The 21,105-nt window shown below is 30.0% G+C and overlaps 2 protein-coding genes and 2 long non-coding RNA genes across 4 annotated transcripts; 2 read left to right on the top strand and 2 right to left on the bottom strand.

Moving 5' to 3' along the window:
- The first annotated feature begins 6,086 nt into the window (after positions 1–6,086).
- On the top strand, positions 6,087–7,314 carry LOC114167614 (uncharacterized). Its single transcript, XR_003600280.2, has 2 exons — positions 6,087–6,218; positions 7,015–7,314. It is a non-coding gene; the product is annotated as an uncharacterized LOC114167614 (long non-coding RNA).
- Positions 7,315–11,490: 4,176 nt separating this feature from the next.
- LOC146882003 (uncharacterized) lies at positions 11,491–12,881 on the top strand. Its single transcript, XR_014985192.1, has 2 exons — positions 11,491–11,610; positions 12,753–12,881. It is a non-coding gene; the product is annotated as an uncharacterized LOC146882003 (long non-coding RNA).
- A 1,626-nt stretch (positions 12,882–14,507) lies between these two features.
- LOC114165701 (uncharacterized) lies at positions 14,508–16,214 on the bottom strand. The gene is made up of 4 exons (XM_028050266.2): positions 16,140–16,214; positions 15,117–15,980; positions 14,828–14,971; positions 14,508–14,651 (listed from the first exon to the last, which is right to left on the bottom strand). The coding sequence occupies exons 1-4, from the start codon at positions 16,167–16,169 to the stop codon at positions 14,508–14,510; spliced, it is 1,182 nt and encodes a 393-aa protein (XP_027906067.1). The 5' UTR covers positions 16,170–16,214.
- A 2,957-nt stretch (positions 16,215–19,171) lies between these two features.
- LOC114165073 (uncharacterized) lies at positions 19,172–21,005 on the bottom strand. The gene is made up of 4 exons (XM_028049726.2): positions 20,931–21,005; positions 19,908–20,771; positions 19,619–19,762; positions 19,172–19,442 (listed from the first exon to the last, which is right to left on the bottom strand). Exons 1-4 carry the CDS (start codon positions 20,958–20,960, stop codon positions 19,194–19,196), a joined length of 1,287 nt encoding a protein of 428 aa, XP_027905527.1. The 5' UTR covers positions 20,961–21,005; the 3' UTR covers positions 19,172–19,193.
- Between the last annotated feature and the right edge of the window lie 100 nt (positions 21,006–21,105).

Genomic DNA, 21,105 nt, shown 5'->3' with positions numbered 1-21,105 from the left:
TAAAAAGTGATGTTATAAAAATACATAAGAAAGAAAAAAACATGCTAAAGGAAGAGTTTAGGAAAATCATAAATATGATTTGTGGACTTTTATAACTGGTGAGGGTTACATTGCTTTGACAACACATTGTGTTGACACAAATTGAAAATTGTGCAGTAAAATAGTAAAATTTTGCCATTTCCCTCCACCTCACATGAGTTTTGAGCTTCCAAAGAAAATAAATGGATTTTTGCATGATTGGGGAATTGAGAAAAGAATATTTTCTTTGGCTTTGGATAATGCATCTACTAATGATGTTTTGATCAAAACTTTAAAAAATGCACTTGTTTTGCAAAATTCTTTAGTTTGTGATGGTGAGTTTTTGCATGTTCGTTGTTGTGCACACATTCTTAATTTGATTATACAAGAAGGACTGAAAGCTCTTGGTGATTCTTTAGATGATATTAGGGAAAGCATAAAGTATGTTAGGGGTTCTAAAGGTAGGATGATTAAGTTTAACAATGTATTGAAAAATTAGGGGACATTGATGCGAAGACTGCTTTGTCTATAAATGTTCCTATAAGGTGGAACTCTACTTTTGTTATGCTTCAAAGTGCCCTTAAATATCAACGGGTCTTTGCAAGTTTGCACTTGGTTAATGAGAATTATAAGTATTGAAAAATCTCTGTTATTTTGTTGCCCTTTTATGAGATAACAAATATGATTTTCGCCACAAGCTACCCTACATCAAACTTGTATTTTTTACAAGTGTGGAACATCGAAATCCTTTTAATGGAAAGTGTAAAAGATGAAGATCAAGTTATCAGAGATATGGTGGAAAAGATGATGGTTAAGTTTGATAAGTACTAGGATGAATATAGCAATGTCCTTGCATTTGGGGCAATTTTAGACCCAACGATGAAGTTGGAAACCTTGGGATATTGCTTTAAGAAGATAGACCCTCTCACTTAGGAAGCAAAGTTAGAAGAGATTAAAGAAAAAATGTACAAGTTGTTCTCTAAATATTGCTCCAAGAATGATACGTCCCCTCTCCTAAAGCGTAAGCATAACAACATTGATACAACATCATCCTCAATTGATTATATCAAGTCAAATGCTCTTCATGTAAGTCATATTACTTTTTGTAGTAAATTAATTACTATGCATATACATATTAATTAAACTATGATTTTGGTTTTTGTGTTAGGAATTAAAACAACACAAGCTTCAGGCTTCTATTAATATGGGAAAGAATCAACACATGGATGCTCTTGAATGGTGGAAGAGTAATAATTAACGATTCTCAGATTTGTCAATCATGGCCAGGGACTTGCTCAACATCCCAATCACTATGGTTGCATCAAAATCTGCTTTCAGTATTGGTTCAAGGATATCGAATAAGTACAGAAATCATTTATTGTCAAAACATGTTGAAGCTATAATTTGTACTTGCAACTAGAGGCATGGGTTTCATGAATATGGTAAATTTAATTTAAATTCTGACTTAAATACTCATTCAATAATAATTTTTCTATTATAACTTGTTTTCTTGCAATTCCATGTGTTTTTATAAGATGGTGATATTGATCACAAAGGAAAAGCTGAGGGGAGTAGTTCAAAGGGTGCATCTAATAACCTTGACTCTGAAAACGAAATTGATGAGAATTGAAGGTCAGTTTGTGTTGTGCAGTGCAGTAAATGCAATGCAGTTTGTATAGTGCTAAAATATGATTGTCTGATTTGATGAGAATTGAGTCACTATGTTTCTGATTTTGATTGTGAGTCACTTTTGAACTAAGTTTACTTTAATTGCGTAGAGTACCCTTCATTCTGAGGCCTTGAAACAAGTATTTTTTTTTCATTTTATCCCCATAATTGGAATACAAATAAATTGGACTTGTATAATTGGATATGTGTTCCTTGTTATATTATAAGTTTATGCTTTGAGCTAATATTAATCATACCATATTTCTACAGTTATCTTGTTCATGCTGCCAGTGCAATTAGGATATTAACAACTGACCTTCATGATTTGCAGACCAAACCATCATTTATATGTGTTTTTATTTGAATATTTTGAATTTGTTTGGACTTTGATGATTGTTTGATTTAATGGGATACATAAAATCATAGTGCACGAACTATTGTTTTGTATTTGTACTAATGTAGACTGTGAAGTAGTGGCAAATTTATGTTTCATGCTTACTTGTATATGATCATTGCCAAATCTGAATTGAACCTATTTGTTATGTATTTGTATTTGTCTCTATGGCACACAAATTTATTTGGCTTCGTGAATATCCTTATCATTGCCAAATCTGAATTGAAGTTGTTTGATTTGATTTAGCTAAATTTTTTGTGTTGTGATGATTTTTTTCCTATTTAACAGATCATTATTGTATTCTTCATTGAAGGAGAATTTTATTTGGTAATATAACATTCATATAATGATCAGTGAACTAAATATGGAATAAAAAATTTAGATATGATTTTGGGCCTCCATTAACACATTTGGGAAAAAACATGCAAGTTGACCCGCCAGCCCGCTAGCTTGTGGGCCGGGTTACTAATCTGAACCTGTTTCATCCTAATGGGCCAACCTGACCCGCCCATTTATATCAAGTCAATGTCGAGCTGAGTTGACCCGTTTTGATAATCGTACTTAAAGTAAATGAAAAATACTTTTTACATTCAACAAAAAGAGACAACTAACATCGATTTAAAATTTAGCTAATATATATACAACATTATCAACTTATCCACCATATATGAAACTAGCAACTAATTTCATGTATGCATACATCTACATGCTTTAAAATTTCATACATCTTTACACTATAAGTAAATCCTTCATTAATAACTAATTTTAGTGACTACAAATTTTAGTCATTAAAGTGAACAATTTAGATACCAATTTACAAAATAAAAAAATATTGGTTACTAAAATAGTCACTATTATGAATAAAAGATCATAATTGGTCACTAAATTTGTCACTAATTAATTAGAGACTAATTTAGAGATTCTTTTGTAGTAGAAACCTTGATAGCTAATGTTTAGTGACCAATTTTCTTTGGTAGCCAAAAAGTTGGTAGCTAAATTTTAGAAACCAAGTTAGAGACCAAATATAATTTCTTTTTCATAATAGTGACGATTTTAATAACCAATAATTTTTTATTTTGTAAATTGGAATCTAAATTGGTGACTGTAGTGACTAACATTTTTTTGTCACTAAAATGGGATTGTTACTAAGTGATTTTCTTACTGTGTTAGCTAGAATTTAATGAGTCCATTATCATTTTCTTACATGGTATCATGCTATTTTTATTGTCAATGTTCTATTACGTTATCCTTTCATTTCAATATCATTTTGTTCACATATTTTCACACTACTTATTTAAATCATAAATCATCTACAAGATTACCAAGATTCAATAAGCATATTTTCATTGCTAATGTTTAATGGTTTATGTACATGTAAATATGATGACTATATCTAAAGCAACAATGATTTTATTATTAATATGGTGACTATATAAGCCTATACAATGATATTTATGACTCCAATTTTTTTTTACTCTCATCTTTTATCCTTTACTCCCTGATGTGACTTAGTGTAGGTCATTAATTAATTTATCACTATCTATCTTTTTCTTTGAAAGAATCAATGGTCCACCTTAAGTCACATCAAGAGAGTAAATGATGAGAGTCAAAACATGGGAGTGAAAGTATAATTTTCCATATAAACCTTACTTAATATATACATGAAAGTTTTAGGAGTAAAAGTATATTATTTTTCATAAAATCATAAAGATAACTTATTTATATAGTATTCTTTTAAAAAAGTCACAATGTTGCTATTATATATCTCCTTACTACTATTATATGTTTTCTTTAAAAAGTCTGAAGTTGTATCATACGTTCATAATTGAAATCGTACAAGCATAATTTATCCATATTTGTAAAAAAAAAAAAAATTGTTGATTTTTATAAATTTTATTTAATATTGCACTAGTATGGTGAAAAAACAGCACTTTTAAGACCTTATCCAACATCTCTCACTTGTCCTTCTTCTTTGGCTTCTACCTCTGCTTCTACTTGAGCCTCACCTTGTCCTTTCCTTGCTAGCTAGTAGATGTGTCTTGATTTTATCTTTTTAGCTCAACTTCTAGATGTTTTCACTCAATTGTTTAGTATAGAGTTGTGAGATATTAATAGTTATAATTTAATTTTAATTTTTAAATATTTTTACAAATAGTTTATTTTATTTTAAATGGTTAAATTAAAGTGGCATTTAATAATTTCATTTGTAACTAGAGCTGTTAACGGGGTGGGTAGGGTATGCGTAATAGTTCCTTGTACTCTACCCGCTCTACAAAGATTCGCTAGGTACTCGTCCTCATATTCATACGAGTATTGCATATTTTTTTAATATTCATGGGTACCCGTGGATATTTACAAAATAAATAAATAAATATATATATATATATATATATATATATATATTTAACAACGTATTTGAACCATAAATTCAAATAAAATACAATACATCGTATTCATAAATTTCAAATTAAGTCTGAATAATCCATCTATATAGTGTTGAATGACATTTTACAAAGAAATGAAGAATTTTTAAAACCACATGATAAAAAACCATTCAAAATTAATGTTTTAATATTTTATTAATGTTTTTAATTTTTTTTAATTTAAATTAGGATATAGCAGGTACAAGTATCCACATGTGCAGATACTAAATACTCGTAACGATACTAAATACTCGTAACCGTTACATGTGGGTATCTACAATATTCATTCCCTACCCTTTACAAGTTTTATCTACGAGTACTCACGAATATGACATTTTTTGACATCCTTATTTGGAACATGCAAGTTCCAATAACCTAATGATTAAAAAAACAACAATTAGCGTAAATATTTATAATTAATTTATTATTTCTTAAAGATATAATTAAACATAATGTCTTGTTAATCTTCTCCTCTAGGTTCACAAGTTGAGTTTCAAAACCATGATAATCATTAATTTATGCCATCATTTAATATTCCTAAATCTATTTTATATAAAAAAAATATAAATTAATTTAATTTCATGCTAAAATAGGTAATACAAGTTTGACACTTTATGTGTAGCTAGTGAAATATATACTAACTATTAATAAATAAAAGGGTTGGTATTCTTAACTGTTTTTTGTGTACATGTTTATTATTTATTTTGCCCAAATTACTTTATTAATTATTCCACCCTTTACAATTTGTACATTTCTTTTATGATTATAAGTAGTTGTTGATAGGTTATAAATTTAATAATCATTATTATTTTAATAATAACTAGAAAAAATAATTTTTATTTATTATCATAAGATAAAAGGGACGGACACACATACGTGTGTGTATATATATATATATATATATATATATATATATCATATTTAATGATGTTAAATTTTTATAAAATAATTACTGATATTTTAGTTTTCAATAACGTTTTGTCATATTTAATAAGTCAATCTCACTCCGACCAAGTTGTTGGTTCCAAACCACAAAAATAAATCTATGACTACAAAATTGGACCAGTTTAAAACCATTGACTATACAACCATTGACTAGAGAGCTAGTCGTAAATGAATTGATGAAAAGTAATTTAAATATAAAAAAATATTAAATAAAGCAGATTTTGAACACAAAATTTATAGTAATAATATTATTGACCTACACATTTCACGCGTAGATTGTCTATTTAATCTTCTACAAAAATCACAAACTCTTGACTTATTAGTATTTAGGTGGAAACATGCATGAAGCTAAGGAGACATTTTTCTCTTCACGTTATTGACAAAAACGAAAATGACAAATACCTAAGAAGCAAAGTCACAAAAACCAGCTCCAAAATTATAAATAATTAAATTCGGAAAAAGTTGGTTAGCTAAAGAGTGCCAAAAGAGAGAGGGGCGAAATATATGAAAAATAGAAAAAAAGAAGATATGTTTGATAAAATATACATAATTAAATACTCCAAAATTTGGTTTGGTAGAAGTGAAAGAGATAAAAATAAACAATGTTTTGGCTTATAAATTAAGATGTGTTGAATTCATTGTGATGTGCACTAAACCAATGGCTTCAAACAGGATCTCTTTTCTTTGGGTTATTGTCTTCTTTCTTTGTGTGTTCATTTCTTGTGCTAGGGCAACATCACTAGTTCCACCTGGTGCTTCTGGCCATGCAAGTAAGTAAAATTCACTGTGTTTATTTCCATGGACAAATACATGGAGAAAGAGGTTAAAAATATAAGTTTTTCATTTAATAGCTTGATTATTTAAAATATATAATTAGTTAATGACATAGTGTCAAAACTTATGAGTCATACATATATATTTGTCTTCAATATTAAATCTTTTCAGAATTTTGAATGGACTCATACATATATCTTAGCTTCAACGACTATATATGTTTCTAATATTGTTTCTTTTACATAAAAGTTGAATTTTCTTATGATATTTATATTTATGGTGTTTTATATTCACTCTTCATATCTGAATGATTATAAAGCATTCATTTATAATTATTTTGCATATTTCTTGAAATTTATAGTCAATTGTGTTTTTCGTTCCTCAGATTGAAAAAATGTCACAAATTAAAAATAATTATAAAAAAATAGTTAGTATTTTATATTTGGTGTAAGAGACTAAATACGTATTTTGAAAAAAAAAAAACAAAAAGTGTTGCAAGTGACATCAGAGACCAAGTGAGACGGGTCACAATCGAATAAATCGTGGCGTTTGGACTTGTATTATACTTTTAAGTAAAAAGAGTTGTTCCTTGACTAATAGCTATAACTTCTGGTCCAGTGATAAGTGCTCGATCCTAACAATTAATATCAAAGTTAAGATCACGAGTTCGATTTTTAAATCTAACTCAATATTATAAAATCCATTTATAAATTAAAATTTATATTTATTTATATGTTATAAATTTATTTCTTTTAATCGACGTTATAAATAGTTAATTATGTTATTTTATAGGTTCATATAAACAAGTTCAGAACAGAAGGGTACTTGGTCGCGGCACAGACCCTGCAGCTCCGTGTTGTCACAACTATCATGTATGATGATGATGGTGTTGTTATGTTGCAGTTGGAATAATATAAGTGTCAAGAACTAAGCATAAATTAAATATATTATGCTTATATGTTGTGTTGCATTAATTGGTATGCAATGTGAAGTGAAATCATGTTTAAGGAGGTGTTCATGATCTCTAAACTAAACTTGCTTTTGTAAGTGAAAAATGAGATCTTACATATTCAAAAATTGTTTATTGTTGTTGTTTTGGAGTAACGTTTAATTTACTTGAAGTGAAAAAACAACTTGTAATGAGAATGTGTCTTACTAATTTTAGATAAAATTAAAGTTCGAGATAAAATTTGGAAATATTTAATCAAATTTTTAATAACTTTTTGTATTATATTAGCAATTTACAAATTTAATACTTTGCAATTGAATTAATTGGATGATGTAATATTTTATCTCGTCACTTGTTTATTGTTACATATTATTTTCTAATTTTATAACCCTATAATTTTATAATTATAATTTTTAATTTTATAACTATAATTTAAAATTTTATAATTTTATAATCATGTAATTTTATGATTTTATAATCTATAATTTTATAATCTATAATTCTATAATTTATAACTTACAACTTTATAATTTAACTATTACTTATCTAACAATTTTCATCTTCAATTTCAACTATAGTTTTTTTTCCAATTTATCATCAATAAATTTCCATCCTTTTTCGCCATATTTTCACTTAAATATTCTGACCACCTCTCCATTGTTAAAACACTGATAATGAACTTTTCATAAAGATCATGTGTCTTAAACAATGTCATTACGCAGCATTTACAAGGGTAACCATACGTGAACAATGTGATTTTCTTTAACATTTAAAATCTCTAAAACGTTGTCACATTCTCCACTTTTTGTGCAAAAACGTGTAAAGAAATTGAATCCAAGTTTCACACTTCGCGTGCACATTGCATAACACAAAGGTGGGGACCAAACCAAAAAGCTAGTTCTGCACAGAGTAATATCCTCTTTGGTGAGGTGCACCCAGAGAGGAATAATTTGATATGGCCAAAGATAGTGTTTAGTGAACGAGGTTTGAGTCCAACTAGAGATAATGTAGACTTTGCATCGTTCACATGAAATTTGGTATATATTCCTCCACAAAACTTGTATGAGAGGTTGATGATTGGAGCTAAAATTTGGATGAGAAGTTCGTTGGAATGTTACTAGAGAAAGCATTTTCGAAGAGGTTTAGGAAACGTAGAAGTAGAAGGCATTGAGGAGGTTGTGAGCAAGGTTGAGGATTTATTAATGATGAGTTGAAAAATGAAGAACAATTTTGTAATTGAAATTGGTGATGGAAATTGTGAAATAAGTGATGGTTATAAAATTACGAAATAACATGTGGCAATAATTAATTAAGGTGACTAGGCAAAATAACATTCATGTCACCTAGGTAACAAAAAGATTAAATGGCATTGACTAATCTAATTTTTATATGATCTTAGAATGTGTTTTGTTTCGATTCTAAGTCTTCTAAGATAATATTGTTAGGATCGGTCACTACATTTGTAAACTGTCCGCTTTGGAGTTTGAAATTCTTGTCATGATTTTGTCCTTATAAGATGCAATGAAAGTTTAAAAGAAAAATGTGTATTTAAATTGACCTTGCTTTCGACTCTTAAGTGATATGAGACGGTTGGATGTTAAGAGAGTTTTCGTCCCTTAGATGTTGCATATGCTCTAACTTTAAGTCCTTAAATAACATTGTTAATGTGTAAATCATCGTACCTAAGGTATTATTTGTTTTGAAACTTAAAACTTCTACTAAGTTTTGTTTTTAAAAGACATTCTTTTAGTGTTGGAAAGGAAAATGTATTTAAATTATTCTTAACATCGACTTTTAAGCAATGTAATAGAACTTTTGAGATATATCCAAACAAATACTGGCTAAAATTTAAACCTTAAAGTTCATTCATACGACATGTTCTGAGAAAAATGATGATTACATCTACAATGTAACGTCCCATTTAATTATTAAACGAAATTAAAGGAAACGTCACGCAAACGATAATGCAGTAGCGTAGCCTTGGGGTCCTTAACCCAACCCCTACAACCTGGGCACACCACGATTGCCAACGGAAACCAGATACAAGTCTAACAAAAGTGTAGGGTAGAAATGCATAAAGCGATACATGGGTCATAGCCCTAAAGAAAACATGAAGAAAATAACTCCAGCCCAGATGCCTAAGCAGGGGAATCACCATTGCCTTGTTGGCCACGAGAACCTCGCCAATCTGCTCCCATCAATCAAATTGATGATCATCGCAAGAAAGAACAACCACATACAATACAACCATACAACAAAATGGGTAAGTTAGAGCCAATAACATATTCTTTATACAGTCAATTATATTTTCACCATCCCATATCCATACAACAACCAAGCATGTCATGACTCTTCATTCAATACACTACGACTCGACTCGACTCATCCGGATACGTATAACCTGATCAGATTCAGCGGACGCTTGCACTTGTGGTGGATACCTCTACTCACCCCCGAGCTATGTGTTACAAGTGTTACGATGAATCAAATTTCCCTCACCACAAGGTTAGCCCTTAATGAATTTCAGGTCTCCTGCTACTTTCACCACAGGAGTCAGTCCGCTCTAAGTGAGACTAACTGGCCCCTTAGAGTGTCAGGATGCAGTCCTTACCTTGAATCCTTACCCAGTTATACAGATGGGGCACCACCATGGGCACCCACTGACAGGGGCCATGGAATTACGTCCCGACCACTGAAGCGCAACCCCGGAGGTCCCACCTAGAGACCCTAAGGAATTACACGCTGACACGGACCAATATTCATAAAGCAGCAGTAAGAGAACATCAAAATCATATTTACAATTCCATACCAATCCCTGAGATTAATTCCTCATACGCATCACATTTTGAATCCATACATCTGATCATCACCACCCCATGAGTCTAGGGCCTCATCTCATATCAATACCATGTTCCTTTAGTTCCAAAACACTCATTCATCTCACATGCCAAGTTCCCACAACACCCATCATTCATCATTTATGAATCATGTCACGCATACATAGCAATCCATTAGGCATATATCCATACATATATACATGTATCTCATCATGACAGTCATACCCATACAATTCCAATCATAAGAGTGTAAACACACAACCAAACACAAAACAGTCTCGCCCAATCCCTCGCTCAGGCTGAAGGGTCTCGCTCAGGCGAGACATTCTCGCTCAAGCGAGTCCCCTTCGCCTAGGCGAGGGCTCGAAAAAGGCATCATGAAGCAACGCGGGATCTCGCTTAGGCGAGACCCCTCTCGCCTGGGCGAGATGCTCGCTCGCTCAAAATAAGGAGCGGGTCGCCTGGGCGACCACTCGCGTAAACTGGTCTAGGCGAGCCACTGTTTGTCTCGCCTAGGCAAGACTGGCTCGCCTGAGCGAGATTAACAGGTCTCACCACTGTTTCACCTGCAGCAACCAAGGCGAGACTGGCTCGCCTGAGCGAGATTAACAGGTCTCACCACTGTTTCACCTGCAACAACCATGTTTTCCAACCAAACAACTCATGCAAGATACTCTCACGCATCAAAACGAAAGATCAAACCATAAAATCAACAACCAACTCATACACAGTTCAAAAGACTGACTCGAAACTAGAAACCCTAACTTCCCGTACCTGGAAGAGGGCTAACGGAGCTTCGACACGGGACCTCGGGGCGCAACAACTCAAGGATGGCTCGCAGAACTGGCGGGACAGCGGAACAGAACCAGGGAAACCGAGTTAACGGAGGCCTTTAATCGAAAATACAAAACAAGATAGCAAAAGGGAACTAGCACGGTTGGGAGAGACACTTACATGGAGTAGAAGTTCCTTTAGCTTACGTGACAGTGGAACAAAACCCTAGCGGAGGGGGTGACGGCTGCAGCTCAAATTCTCTGAAAATGGAGTGAAAATGTGACTTAGGACAACTGGAAAGGACTTTATCTACTGGGCCAGCCCCTTAGGCCCACTTACAAGGGCAGCCTTTTAGTGTAAGGTAGAAATAGTAAAGCGAATTTTTATGGGCCTTACATACAATATATTCATGAGTTTATACTACCAACAAAATAATTCTTCTCACGTGTACCTACGTAATAAGAAAATTATGTTATTACTGACTTTTCTTAAGTGTAAGAAAGTTGATTTTTATTTATTTCATGTATGGAAGCACGGAGGAAGAAGATGAACAATTTCCCATCATTGCTCATTTTAGAAAAATAAGCAAAAGACAAAACCAGTGTGCATCAAAGTCAGACATGATGACATGGTTGAAGGGAAAGCACACCAACCATGTTTGGCCTACAAATTAGGATATATATTATGTTGAATACATTGTGGTGTGCACAAAACTAATGGCTTCTAATAAATTCTCTTCTATTTGGGTTTTCTTTCTTTGTGTGTTTGCTTTATCATGTGCTAGGGCAACATCAATGAATATACCTGTTGCTTCTGCCTTTCATGCAAGTAAGTGAATTTTAAAAGAAAAGTTATTATTTTTAAAAGTTTAAATTTGTTATGTGGTAAATCTATATATGAATATCATTCTTCAAATCCAAATGATCACCCTTACTCAGACATTTTAGATATTAAACAACTTCTTTATTGTTGGAATAAACAGTTTATACCAAAATGAAAATAAGTCTTTGATTATGTTAAGGCGACTATTTTTTGCATCCATGATTTCCTTTTGCGCCTAAAATTATATAATTTATATCTTTTTAATTATAAAAATTGGAAACATATAAATTGTATAACTTTTAAATGTATTTTGCATTACATAATATATAATATAATTTTAAACTATATTTTGAATTACATATGTTATAAATTACATATTATATATATATATATATATATATATATATATATATATATATATATATATATTTGCATGTATATTATGTTAAGGCAATTATTTTTCTCATCAATGATTTCTTTTTACACCTTTAGAGGCTGTAGGAAAGATCTAAAATGCTTATAATTTATATATTTTTTATTATGGATTTTGGATACATGTGTGATCTAGAAATGTATTTTAAATTAGATAATGCATAATTTAATTTTAAATTTCTGGATAATATAGTTGAAAAATATATTCCAATTATATAATTCGAAATATATTTTTAAATTTTTAGATTACGTACCTTAAAGATATATTCTAAATTATCTGATATATAAGATAAGTTTGAATTTTTGTAATGCGTAATTCATAAATACATTTCAAAATGTGAAATAGATTTTTGAATTACATAATCTATATATATGCATTTCAAATTATGTAGTCAAAAATAATTTTTTGAACTTCTGAATTTATTAATTTAAATGTATTTTTGTATTTCATAATTTTAAAATACATTTCAGATTGTGTAATATAAAAATTATTATGAAATATACAATATAAAAACATATTTTAAATTTTGCAATTTAAACTAAATTTACATATTACACACTTCAAAATGTTTTCAACTCAAGAATAATTTTAGTTTTGATCCGCAGAATCTAAAATAAACTTTAAGATTACGCAGTTCAAAATATTTTCAACTCATGAATAATTTAATCTTTTGTTACGAAGAGGTTAAAAGAAAAACCCTTGTACTACTCTACAGGTTCATATGAGAAGGACGCGGGCCGAAGGTCACTAGCCCAACAACGAAAGGTGGGCCCAAATAATGCAGATCCTTGTTGTCACCATTATCGCAAATGATATATAAATATATATTAGATGTCAAAATTAATAGCCATGTTTAGCATGTCTTTTTTTAAATATATATATATATATATATATATATATATATATATATATATATATATATATATATATATATATATATATATTATCTGGTCTAAGTTTGTATTAGAGTGTAAAATCAAGTTCAATGGAGTCTTCATGACCTCCAAACTTGTTTTTGTAATCTAACTTATCTTATCGGATTCTGGTCAAAGTGGCGAACTTGCTTTTCTTTTAATTAAAGTCTAAAACAAAAATAATTTAAATATATGAACCTTTTTATTATATTATTTATAATATAAGTATATAATTATAACTTTAATCATTAATACGGATTAAGTTATAGCTTTTAATATGGATTAATATATATATATATATATATATATATATATATATATATATATATATATATATATATATATATATATATATATAAAAGTAGTTTTGATCCATAAGATAAATAATAGAAGGTATTTGCATATTACAATTTTTTTATAAAAAAATAAATAATCAATATCTTATATAAATTAATGTCAATATTATTATACATTAAAATTATTGTTAACAAAAAATGTATTTATTGAAATAGAAGTGAACAAAACAATATTTAAGTTTTATAATATAGAGTATGATTGATTCATTTTCAATTTTGCATTTATTTTCTTATCCTAGTAAGTCTTTTTATTGTTTTGGAACAAATCAACACTTGATTCACAATATCTTTTAAATTATAAGCTCAATTAGTAGACTGCATATTGTTAGTGTATTGTTAGCATAATAATTATTTATACCAAAACAATGGATTAACCAAACACTATAACACAAATGCAACAATCATAAATTAAGCAGTAGGTTAAAAGTTGAACAACTATAATACTCATAGGATTAATTTAGAAATGATATTTGTGTACTAAGATAAATTTAGCAATAATACATTAAGATAGTTAATTTCTTAAAAGCATACATAATTTATTAAAAAAAATATTACTAATCAATATGAGAAGTGCAGAAGAATTAATGAAAGTTAATCTATAGGAAAAATCGTCCTAGATATCTTGATTTCTTTTTTAAAAGTGAACTGTAGAAATCTTTTCCAGGATGTTAAAAAAAAAACAGTTTGCATAATACAACAGAAAATTTGATCATTTTCAGTTTTTTTGGTTATTCCTATCACTTCATATTCACTTTAGTGTTATTTGGATTTAACTCTACATATTATTTTGTTACTAATGGATTCAAATTGACGGCTGTTTTGTAATTGGGGGTCTATTGTAATTTGAATTTGTAAAATAGGGTCTCTCGAATTTTTTTTTTGCGAAACAGGGTCAAGTCGTCATGGACGACATTAAAGGTGAAGTCGTCCTTCCCCCAGCCGGTTTCATTTTTGTTTTTTAAAAAACGATGTCGTTATGGTAGAAACCGGTTTTTGCACATCTAAAATTAAAGTCGTGATGATGGATGTCGGTTTCACTTTTGATGATAATCCATTCCGATCTTTAATTAATATTTAATAGTAAATGATGTATGATGAGTCAGTGGCAGACTTAAAGTACAATACGTCCAACTCAATTCATCAAATAACAAGTTTTTTTAAATAGTTACTGACAACGATACAAACTCTGCACAAGCATCACTAACGTAGAATTTCACCATCTTCGATCTTAATAGAACCGGGTTTAGGATAACAAACTGACATCCCAACTAGGTAGCCCTTTTCATTTCCTGCTTCTTTTCCAGTCCCGTATTTTGGATTTGAAGTGCATAAAACCCTTCCATCCTAAGTTAAGCATAATCATAAATATAGAGATGATTCACTGAACCTTTTAATTCCTTATAAAGATATAAAAGTACCACCAAAATGTATTCCTAATGAATATATGAATTACACAAAATTTAACGTAAGTTTATCTACATGATACAACTTATATGGGAACAAAAAATATCAAATATTACCTGTCCATATAGAGTAACATTGACAACACCGGTGTGCATATGAGCAGTGCCATATATAAGATAACCACCTTTTGTCATTGGGATGTTTGCTTTCTTAACATGAGGGAAGTCATTGTCATGATTTCTCGGGATCTTGTACTCTGCCTATAACAAATTGAGAAACTTATTTTACTCACATATCGACGAAAAAAGTAATTAATAGCCTAATACTTTTGTTTGGAAAAGAAATGAATTTCAAAAGTTTGCTTATGATTTGTAAAGTCTTGTGTGTATTGAACAAATGATCTACCTGACAATCATGAATTGTTGTAGAACCATTTGATCTTACACGATCAGTTGAATCAAGTATATAGAACTTAAGAGGCACTTGGTGTTCATCCCAATCAATCCACTTTATTTTGTATCTTAGGGCAAGTTTTCTCGTTGGGCCACGAAAACCATCTCTTAATTTGCATTGTACGTTATCTTGACAACAAAAGAGCCCTCCTTTATAATTTCTAGACAACAATTGACCATTGATGCCCGTTGTGACATTGTAAAAGTCCTTTGGGAGATTCATAAGCTTGCACCTACACTCTGTACACCCTTTTCTATCTTGTGTTCCACGTGTATCAATAACCATGATGCTAAACAACCATTTTTCTTTAAACCCATGCTTTATTTTTGTAGGATTGCCTAATTCAACTGCAAAAGGATCTGGAAGATTTGAAGATGTTCCTCGTGATTCTCCTCCCAAGCCCCAATAATGTGGAAGCAAAAAACCTTGGCATGCACCATCATTTCTTTCGAATTCGATACCATTGCTAAGGTCGTGAGATTGTTTAATGTACTGTGACATGGTAATGTTTTCAATATATTTTACAGCAAACCAATGATGAAGGTAAGTTTCATACAAAGGTACTGAATTACCATCTTCATCAACTACTTCAACATCAAAACTCTTGACCCCAATGTGACCCCTTGGAAATTCAATGTCTAGTAATGTTTTCACCACAACTTTCCCTGGTCCCACTTCAAAATTTTCAGACAAAAAGGTAGCTGACTTTATATGATTTTCACCAGACTCTAATACAACGGAGTCAGTTGTGTCAAAGAGCAACGCCATTATTGATAATAAAATTATTGCTCCTTTAGAGATAGTCCTCATATCAACCTACACAAAAATTGTTGCCATTAGCCATGAAAATATGCATATAGGGTCATTCATTTGATAATCTTGTAGATGATTTAAGATGTAGTGAAAACTTGTGAATTGGATAAGATGGAAAAGAAAAGGTAAAGTAATAGAAAATTGACGATAAAAAGTTCATACCATATAAGAAAAAGATAATGTGTTGATCATGGTGGTGATTTGTTCTTGGATGAAGATGTGTGATCGTTCAAATTTTAAAGTAGGTAAATTTATAGGTAGATGAAATTAATTGCTAGTTTTATATATGGCGGATCACTATATGACGATTAATCTGGCGTAACTAAATTTTAAATTGATGTTGGTTGTCTCTTCTTTGTTGGTTGTATAAGGTGTTTTGTAGTGTATTTAAACCTAAATTAACGTGTATTGACATAGTTTTACAGATCTACCAAACTATTTTGAAACTTTGTAACTATTTGTAGATGTAAAAACAACTTGATTAATGATTTGTTTGGACAAACTTGACATGGTTTCACTTATATAGGTGTTTTTTTCCTAGATAGCAAAGTTCCAATATTATATGACAGTAAGTTTTGAGTTAAATTATGCTTAAAAGATGAAAATTAAAAATATCAATCATATATTTAACCAAAAGAAGTTTATTCAAACAAACAACTATGGAAGAGAAAAATAATAGTTTTAATAACATTAATTAACATACACTTAAGATATAACATATATATAAAAGCAATTGTGCATGGTAACAATTATAATATATTGTGTTTATTAAGTATGCCGGATATTTCTTTTATCATTATCCAAGAAACTTATTTTAATATTTTTATTTTTATAAAATATGAACATGCATAAAATCAAAATCATCGGCATTTACTTGTTAAGAAAAAATGTTAATCAAAGAAAAGTTCTAATCATCATCATTGTTACTTTAATGGCTAAATTGAATAATTATTCTTTTACTCATGGTGACAAAAGTAATTTAAAATAAATTATAATTGGTGTAAATTATGTCAAACTGAAATAGGACTTAATACTTAAAATTAAGAAAGTTAAAATCAACAAAAATCATATTAAAATAAAATGAGATAGGTAAAAATTAAAATGGAAAGAAAAATAACTGTGATTAGTTAAAATAAATTTAAATAATAATTTTTTGTAATTTAAAATCATTATGATTATTATTAATTATATTATTATAAGTAATAAAATTAGTTGGTGATGCTGATAAAATTAGGGCATATAAGCAATACTCTCATGTCATGTTGACTTTATTTTATTTTTATGTTATTAATGAAGGAAATACAAAATGTAAAAATCTTCACAAATTCATCTTGGCAATTCTTCTCTCATTCATTAAAACAATCACATATCTTTTTCGCTTTCTTTCCTTTACTAATGCAACAACATAAATATGCAACCAAAATCTTATTAAGTAATTTGATAGTTTGAAATTTTCTAATAAATAAAAAGGTTAAAATACACATTGGGTTCCTATTTTTGTTTAGTTGTGTCAATTCAGTCCTAATATATATTTTTTATTCAATCAAGTCCCAATTTTTGTTAATTTTGTTTAATTTGGTCTTTTTTTTGCTAACGTCGTTTAAATAATTAACGTCAACGAACAGTGACTCTCCCACGTGTCACTTCGTGATTTATTTTTTTATTTATTTTTTTCTTTTTCGAAAAAATTTCCACATGTCAATGCATCAGCGTGCCACATATCAGAGTTAATGTTTTATTTTCAATTTGGACCCATCTTCGTTATTTTTGTTCAATTTAGTCCTAGTTTTTTTTAAAGAATGGAGCAATCTTGTCCCTCTTCAAATTGAGACCAAATTTAATTTTTATATAAATGTTATAATGATGTTTTTATTAAAAAAAATTTAAGGCTACAATTATTTCGCTTTCATGATATAGAGGATGATTGGTTCATATTCAATTTTGCATTTATTTCTTTTTTCAAATGTTCATTTTGGTGTGATTTGCACCTCACCCTACACAAGTCTTTTTATTGTTCTCAGACTCAAATTGGCACATGATTCACAACATCTTTGTAATTGTAAGCTCAACTAGTAGACCGCGTTTTCTTAGCATATTGTTAGCATAAAAATATTTATACATACCAAACAATTCATCAAACAAACACTATAGCACAAATAAAGTCATCATAAACAAAGCCGTGGGTTAAAAGTAAAATAACAATAATAATTTTGAAATGATATTTATGTAATAAAACCTATTTTTTCAAATTAAGTATGCAAAAACATAAACTTAGCAATGATGCAGTAAGATAGTTAATTTCTTTAAAGGATGTAGAATTTATTAAAACTTTTATTACTAATTAATATAAGAAGTGCAGAAGACTTAATGTAAGTTTATCTATAGGAATAATCATCCTAGATATTTTGATTTTCCTTCTACAAAAGTGAATTGTAAGGATCTCTACATGGATGTAATAAAAACAAGCTTGCATAATACGAGAGAAAATTTATTATTTTTCGGTTTTTGTGTTTATTTCTTTCACTTCATCTACACTTTGGTGTGATTTGTAATTAACTCTACACATTCTTTTGTTATTAATGGATTCAAATTGACACTTGGTTCACAAAATTCTTTATTTTTAATTTATAAACTCTATATGCACAAAAAATGATTGTATACCATATAACCCACCAAGAGAACACAATCATAAACCAAATAGTGGATTAAAGGTAAGACAACATCGTTTTTGTTTGGTTAGACGATGTAGGTTAACGGTTTTCATTGAAGTAAATTTTATCTATAGGAAAAATCATCCTAGATATTTTTGATTTACCTTTTACGAAAGTGAATTGTAGAGATCTTTACGTGGATGTAAGAAAAATGTTTGCATAATACAAGAGAAAATTTATTCATTTCCAGTTTTTCTAGTTATTCCTATCACTTCATCTTCACTTTAGTGTGATTTGGATTTAACTCTACATATTATTTTGTTACTAATGGATTCAAATTGACACATGCTTCACAAAAATCTTTATTTTTAATTTATAAGCTCAATCAGCCTAAAAAACATTGTATGCCATATAGCCCACCAAGAGAACACAATCATAAACCAAGTAGTGGATTAAAATAAGACAACAGTAATACACATAATGATGATCTAGAATTGGTGTTGATGTATTACAATTGTTATACTACAAATTGTATAAGTCATTACAGAAAGATAAGTCACTAGTTTCACATCAAATTTCCTTCAAATACTTGTTTTGGTATTTGTTCTGCTAAGTAAATGTAGAAATGCCCCATAGCTCCGGTACGAAACTTGTTTTCATATACGGATTCCAGTGTTAGAATTTCACCATCCTCGATCTTGATAGAACCGGGTTTAGGATAACAAACTGACATCCCAACTAGGTAGCCCTTTTCATTTCCTGCTTCTTTTCCAGTCCCGTATTTTGGATTTGAAGTGCATAAAACCCTTCCATCCTAAGTTAAGCATAATCATAAATATAGAGATGATTTACTAAACCTTTTAATTCCTTATAAAGATATAAAAGTACCACCAAAGTTTATTCCTAATGAATATATGAATTACACAAAATTTAACGTAAGTTTATCTACATGATACAACTTATATGGGAACAAAAAGTATCAAATATTACCTGTCCATATAGAGTAACGTTGACAACACCGGTGTGCATATGAGCAGTGCCATATATAAGATAACCACCTTTTGTCATTGGGATGTTTGCTTTCTTAACATGAGGGAAGTCATTGTCATGATTTCTCGGGATCTTGTACTCTGCCTATAACAAATTGAGAAACTTATTTTACTCACATATCGACGAAAAAAGTAATTAATAGCCTAATACTTTTGTTTGGAAAAGAAATGAATTTCAAAAGTTTGCTTATGATTTGTAAAGTCTTGTGTGTATTGAACAAATGATCTACCTGACAATCATGAATTGTTGTAGAACCATTTGATCTTACACGATCAGTTGAATCAAGTATATAGAACTTAAGAGGCACTTGGTGTTCATCCCAATCAATCCACTTTATTTTGTATCTTAGGGCAAGTTTTCTCGTTGGGCCACGAAAACCATCTCTTAATTTGCATTGTACGTTATCTTGACAACAAAAGAGCCCTCCTTTATAATTTCTAGACAACAATTGACCATTGATGCCCGTTGTGACATTGTAAAAGTCCTTTGGGAGATTCATAAGCTTGCACCTACACTCTGTACACCCTTTTCTATCTTGTGTTCCACGTGTATCAATAACCATGATGCTAAACAACCATTTTTCTTTAAACCCATGCTTTATTTTTGTAGGATTGCCTAATTCAACTGCAAAAGGATCTGGAAGATTTGAAGATGTTCCTCGTGATTCTCCTCCCAAGCCCCAATAATGTGGAAGCAAAAAACCTTGGCATGCACCATCATTTCTTTCGAATTCGATACCATTGCTAAGGTCGTGAGATTGTTTAATGTACTGTGACATGGTAATGTTTTCAATATATTTTACAGCAAACCAATGATGAAGGTAAGTTTCATACAAAGGTACTGAATTACCATCTTCATCAACTACTTCAACATCAAAACTCTTGACCCCAATGTGACCCCTTGGAAATTCAATGTCTAGTAATGTTTTCACCACAACTTTCCCTGGTCCCACTTCAAAATTTTCAGACAAAAAGGTAGCTGACTTTATATGATTTTCACCAGACTCTAATACAACGGAGTCAGTTGTGTCAAAGAGCAACGCCATTATTGATAATAAAATTATTGCTCCTTTAGAGATAGTCCTCATATCAACCTACACAAAAATTGTTGCCATTAGCCATGAAAATATGCATATAGGGTCATTCATTTGATAATCTTGTAGATGATTTAAGATGTAGTGAAAACTTGTGAATTGGATAAGATGGAAAAGAAAAGGTAAAGTAATAGAAAATTGACGATAAAAAGTTCATACCATATAAGAAAAAGATAATGTGTTGATCATGGTGGTGATTTGTTCTTGGATGAAGATGTGTGATCGTTCAAATTTTAAAGTAGGTAAATTTATAGGTAGATGAAATTAATTGCTAGTTTTATATATGGCGGATCACTATATGACGATTAATCTGGCGTAACTAAATTTTAAATTG

The sequence above is a fragment of the Vigna unguiculata genome, chromosome 10, assembly GCF_037176805.1.
Source record: "Vigna unguiculata cultivar grain cowpea cultivar isolate G323 ecotype 2 chromosome 10, ASM3717680v1, whole genome shotgun sequence".
NCBI lineage: Eukaryota > Viridiplantae > Streptophyta > Magnoliopsida > Fabales > Fabaceae > Vigna > Vigna unguiculata.
Note: the sequence above shows the minus strand (reverse complement) of the source record. Positions and strands in the feature narration are given on the sequence as shown.

Bases quoted from the DNA above. Each gene is read 5' to 3' on its own strand.
- LOC114165701 (XM_028050266.2), bottom strand. From the start codon at position 16,169: ATGATCAACACATTATCTTTTTCTTATATG. The intron at 15,981-16,139 runs GTATGAACTTTT...ATTTTTGTGTAG, and splicing joins CATTATCTTTTTCTTATATG to GTTGATATGAGGACTATCTC. The intron at 14,652-14,827 runs GTAATATTTGAT...TGCTTAACTTAG, and splicing joins ATGTTACTCTATATGGACAG to GATGGAAGGGTTTTATGCAC.
- LOC114165073 (XM_028049726.2), bottom strand. From the start codon at position 20,960: ATGATCAACACATTATCTTTTTCTTATATG. The intron at 20,772-20,930 runs GTATGAACTTTT...ATTTTTGTGTAG, and splicing joins CATTATCTTTTTCTTATATG to GTTGATATGAGGACTATCTC. The intron at 19,763-19,907 runs GTAGATCATTTG...AATTTGTTATAG, and splicing joins CAACAATTCATGATTGTCAG to GCAGAGTACAAGATCCCGAG.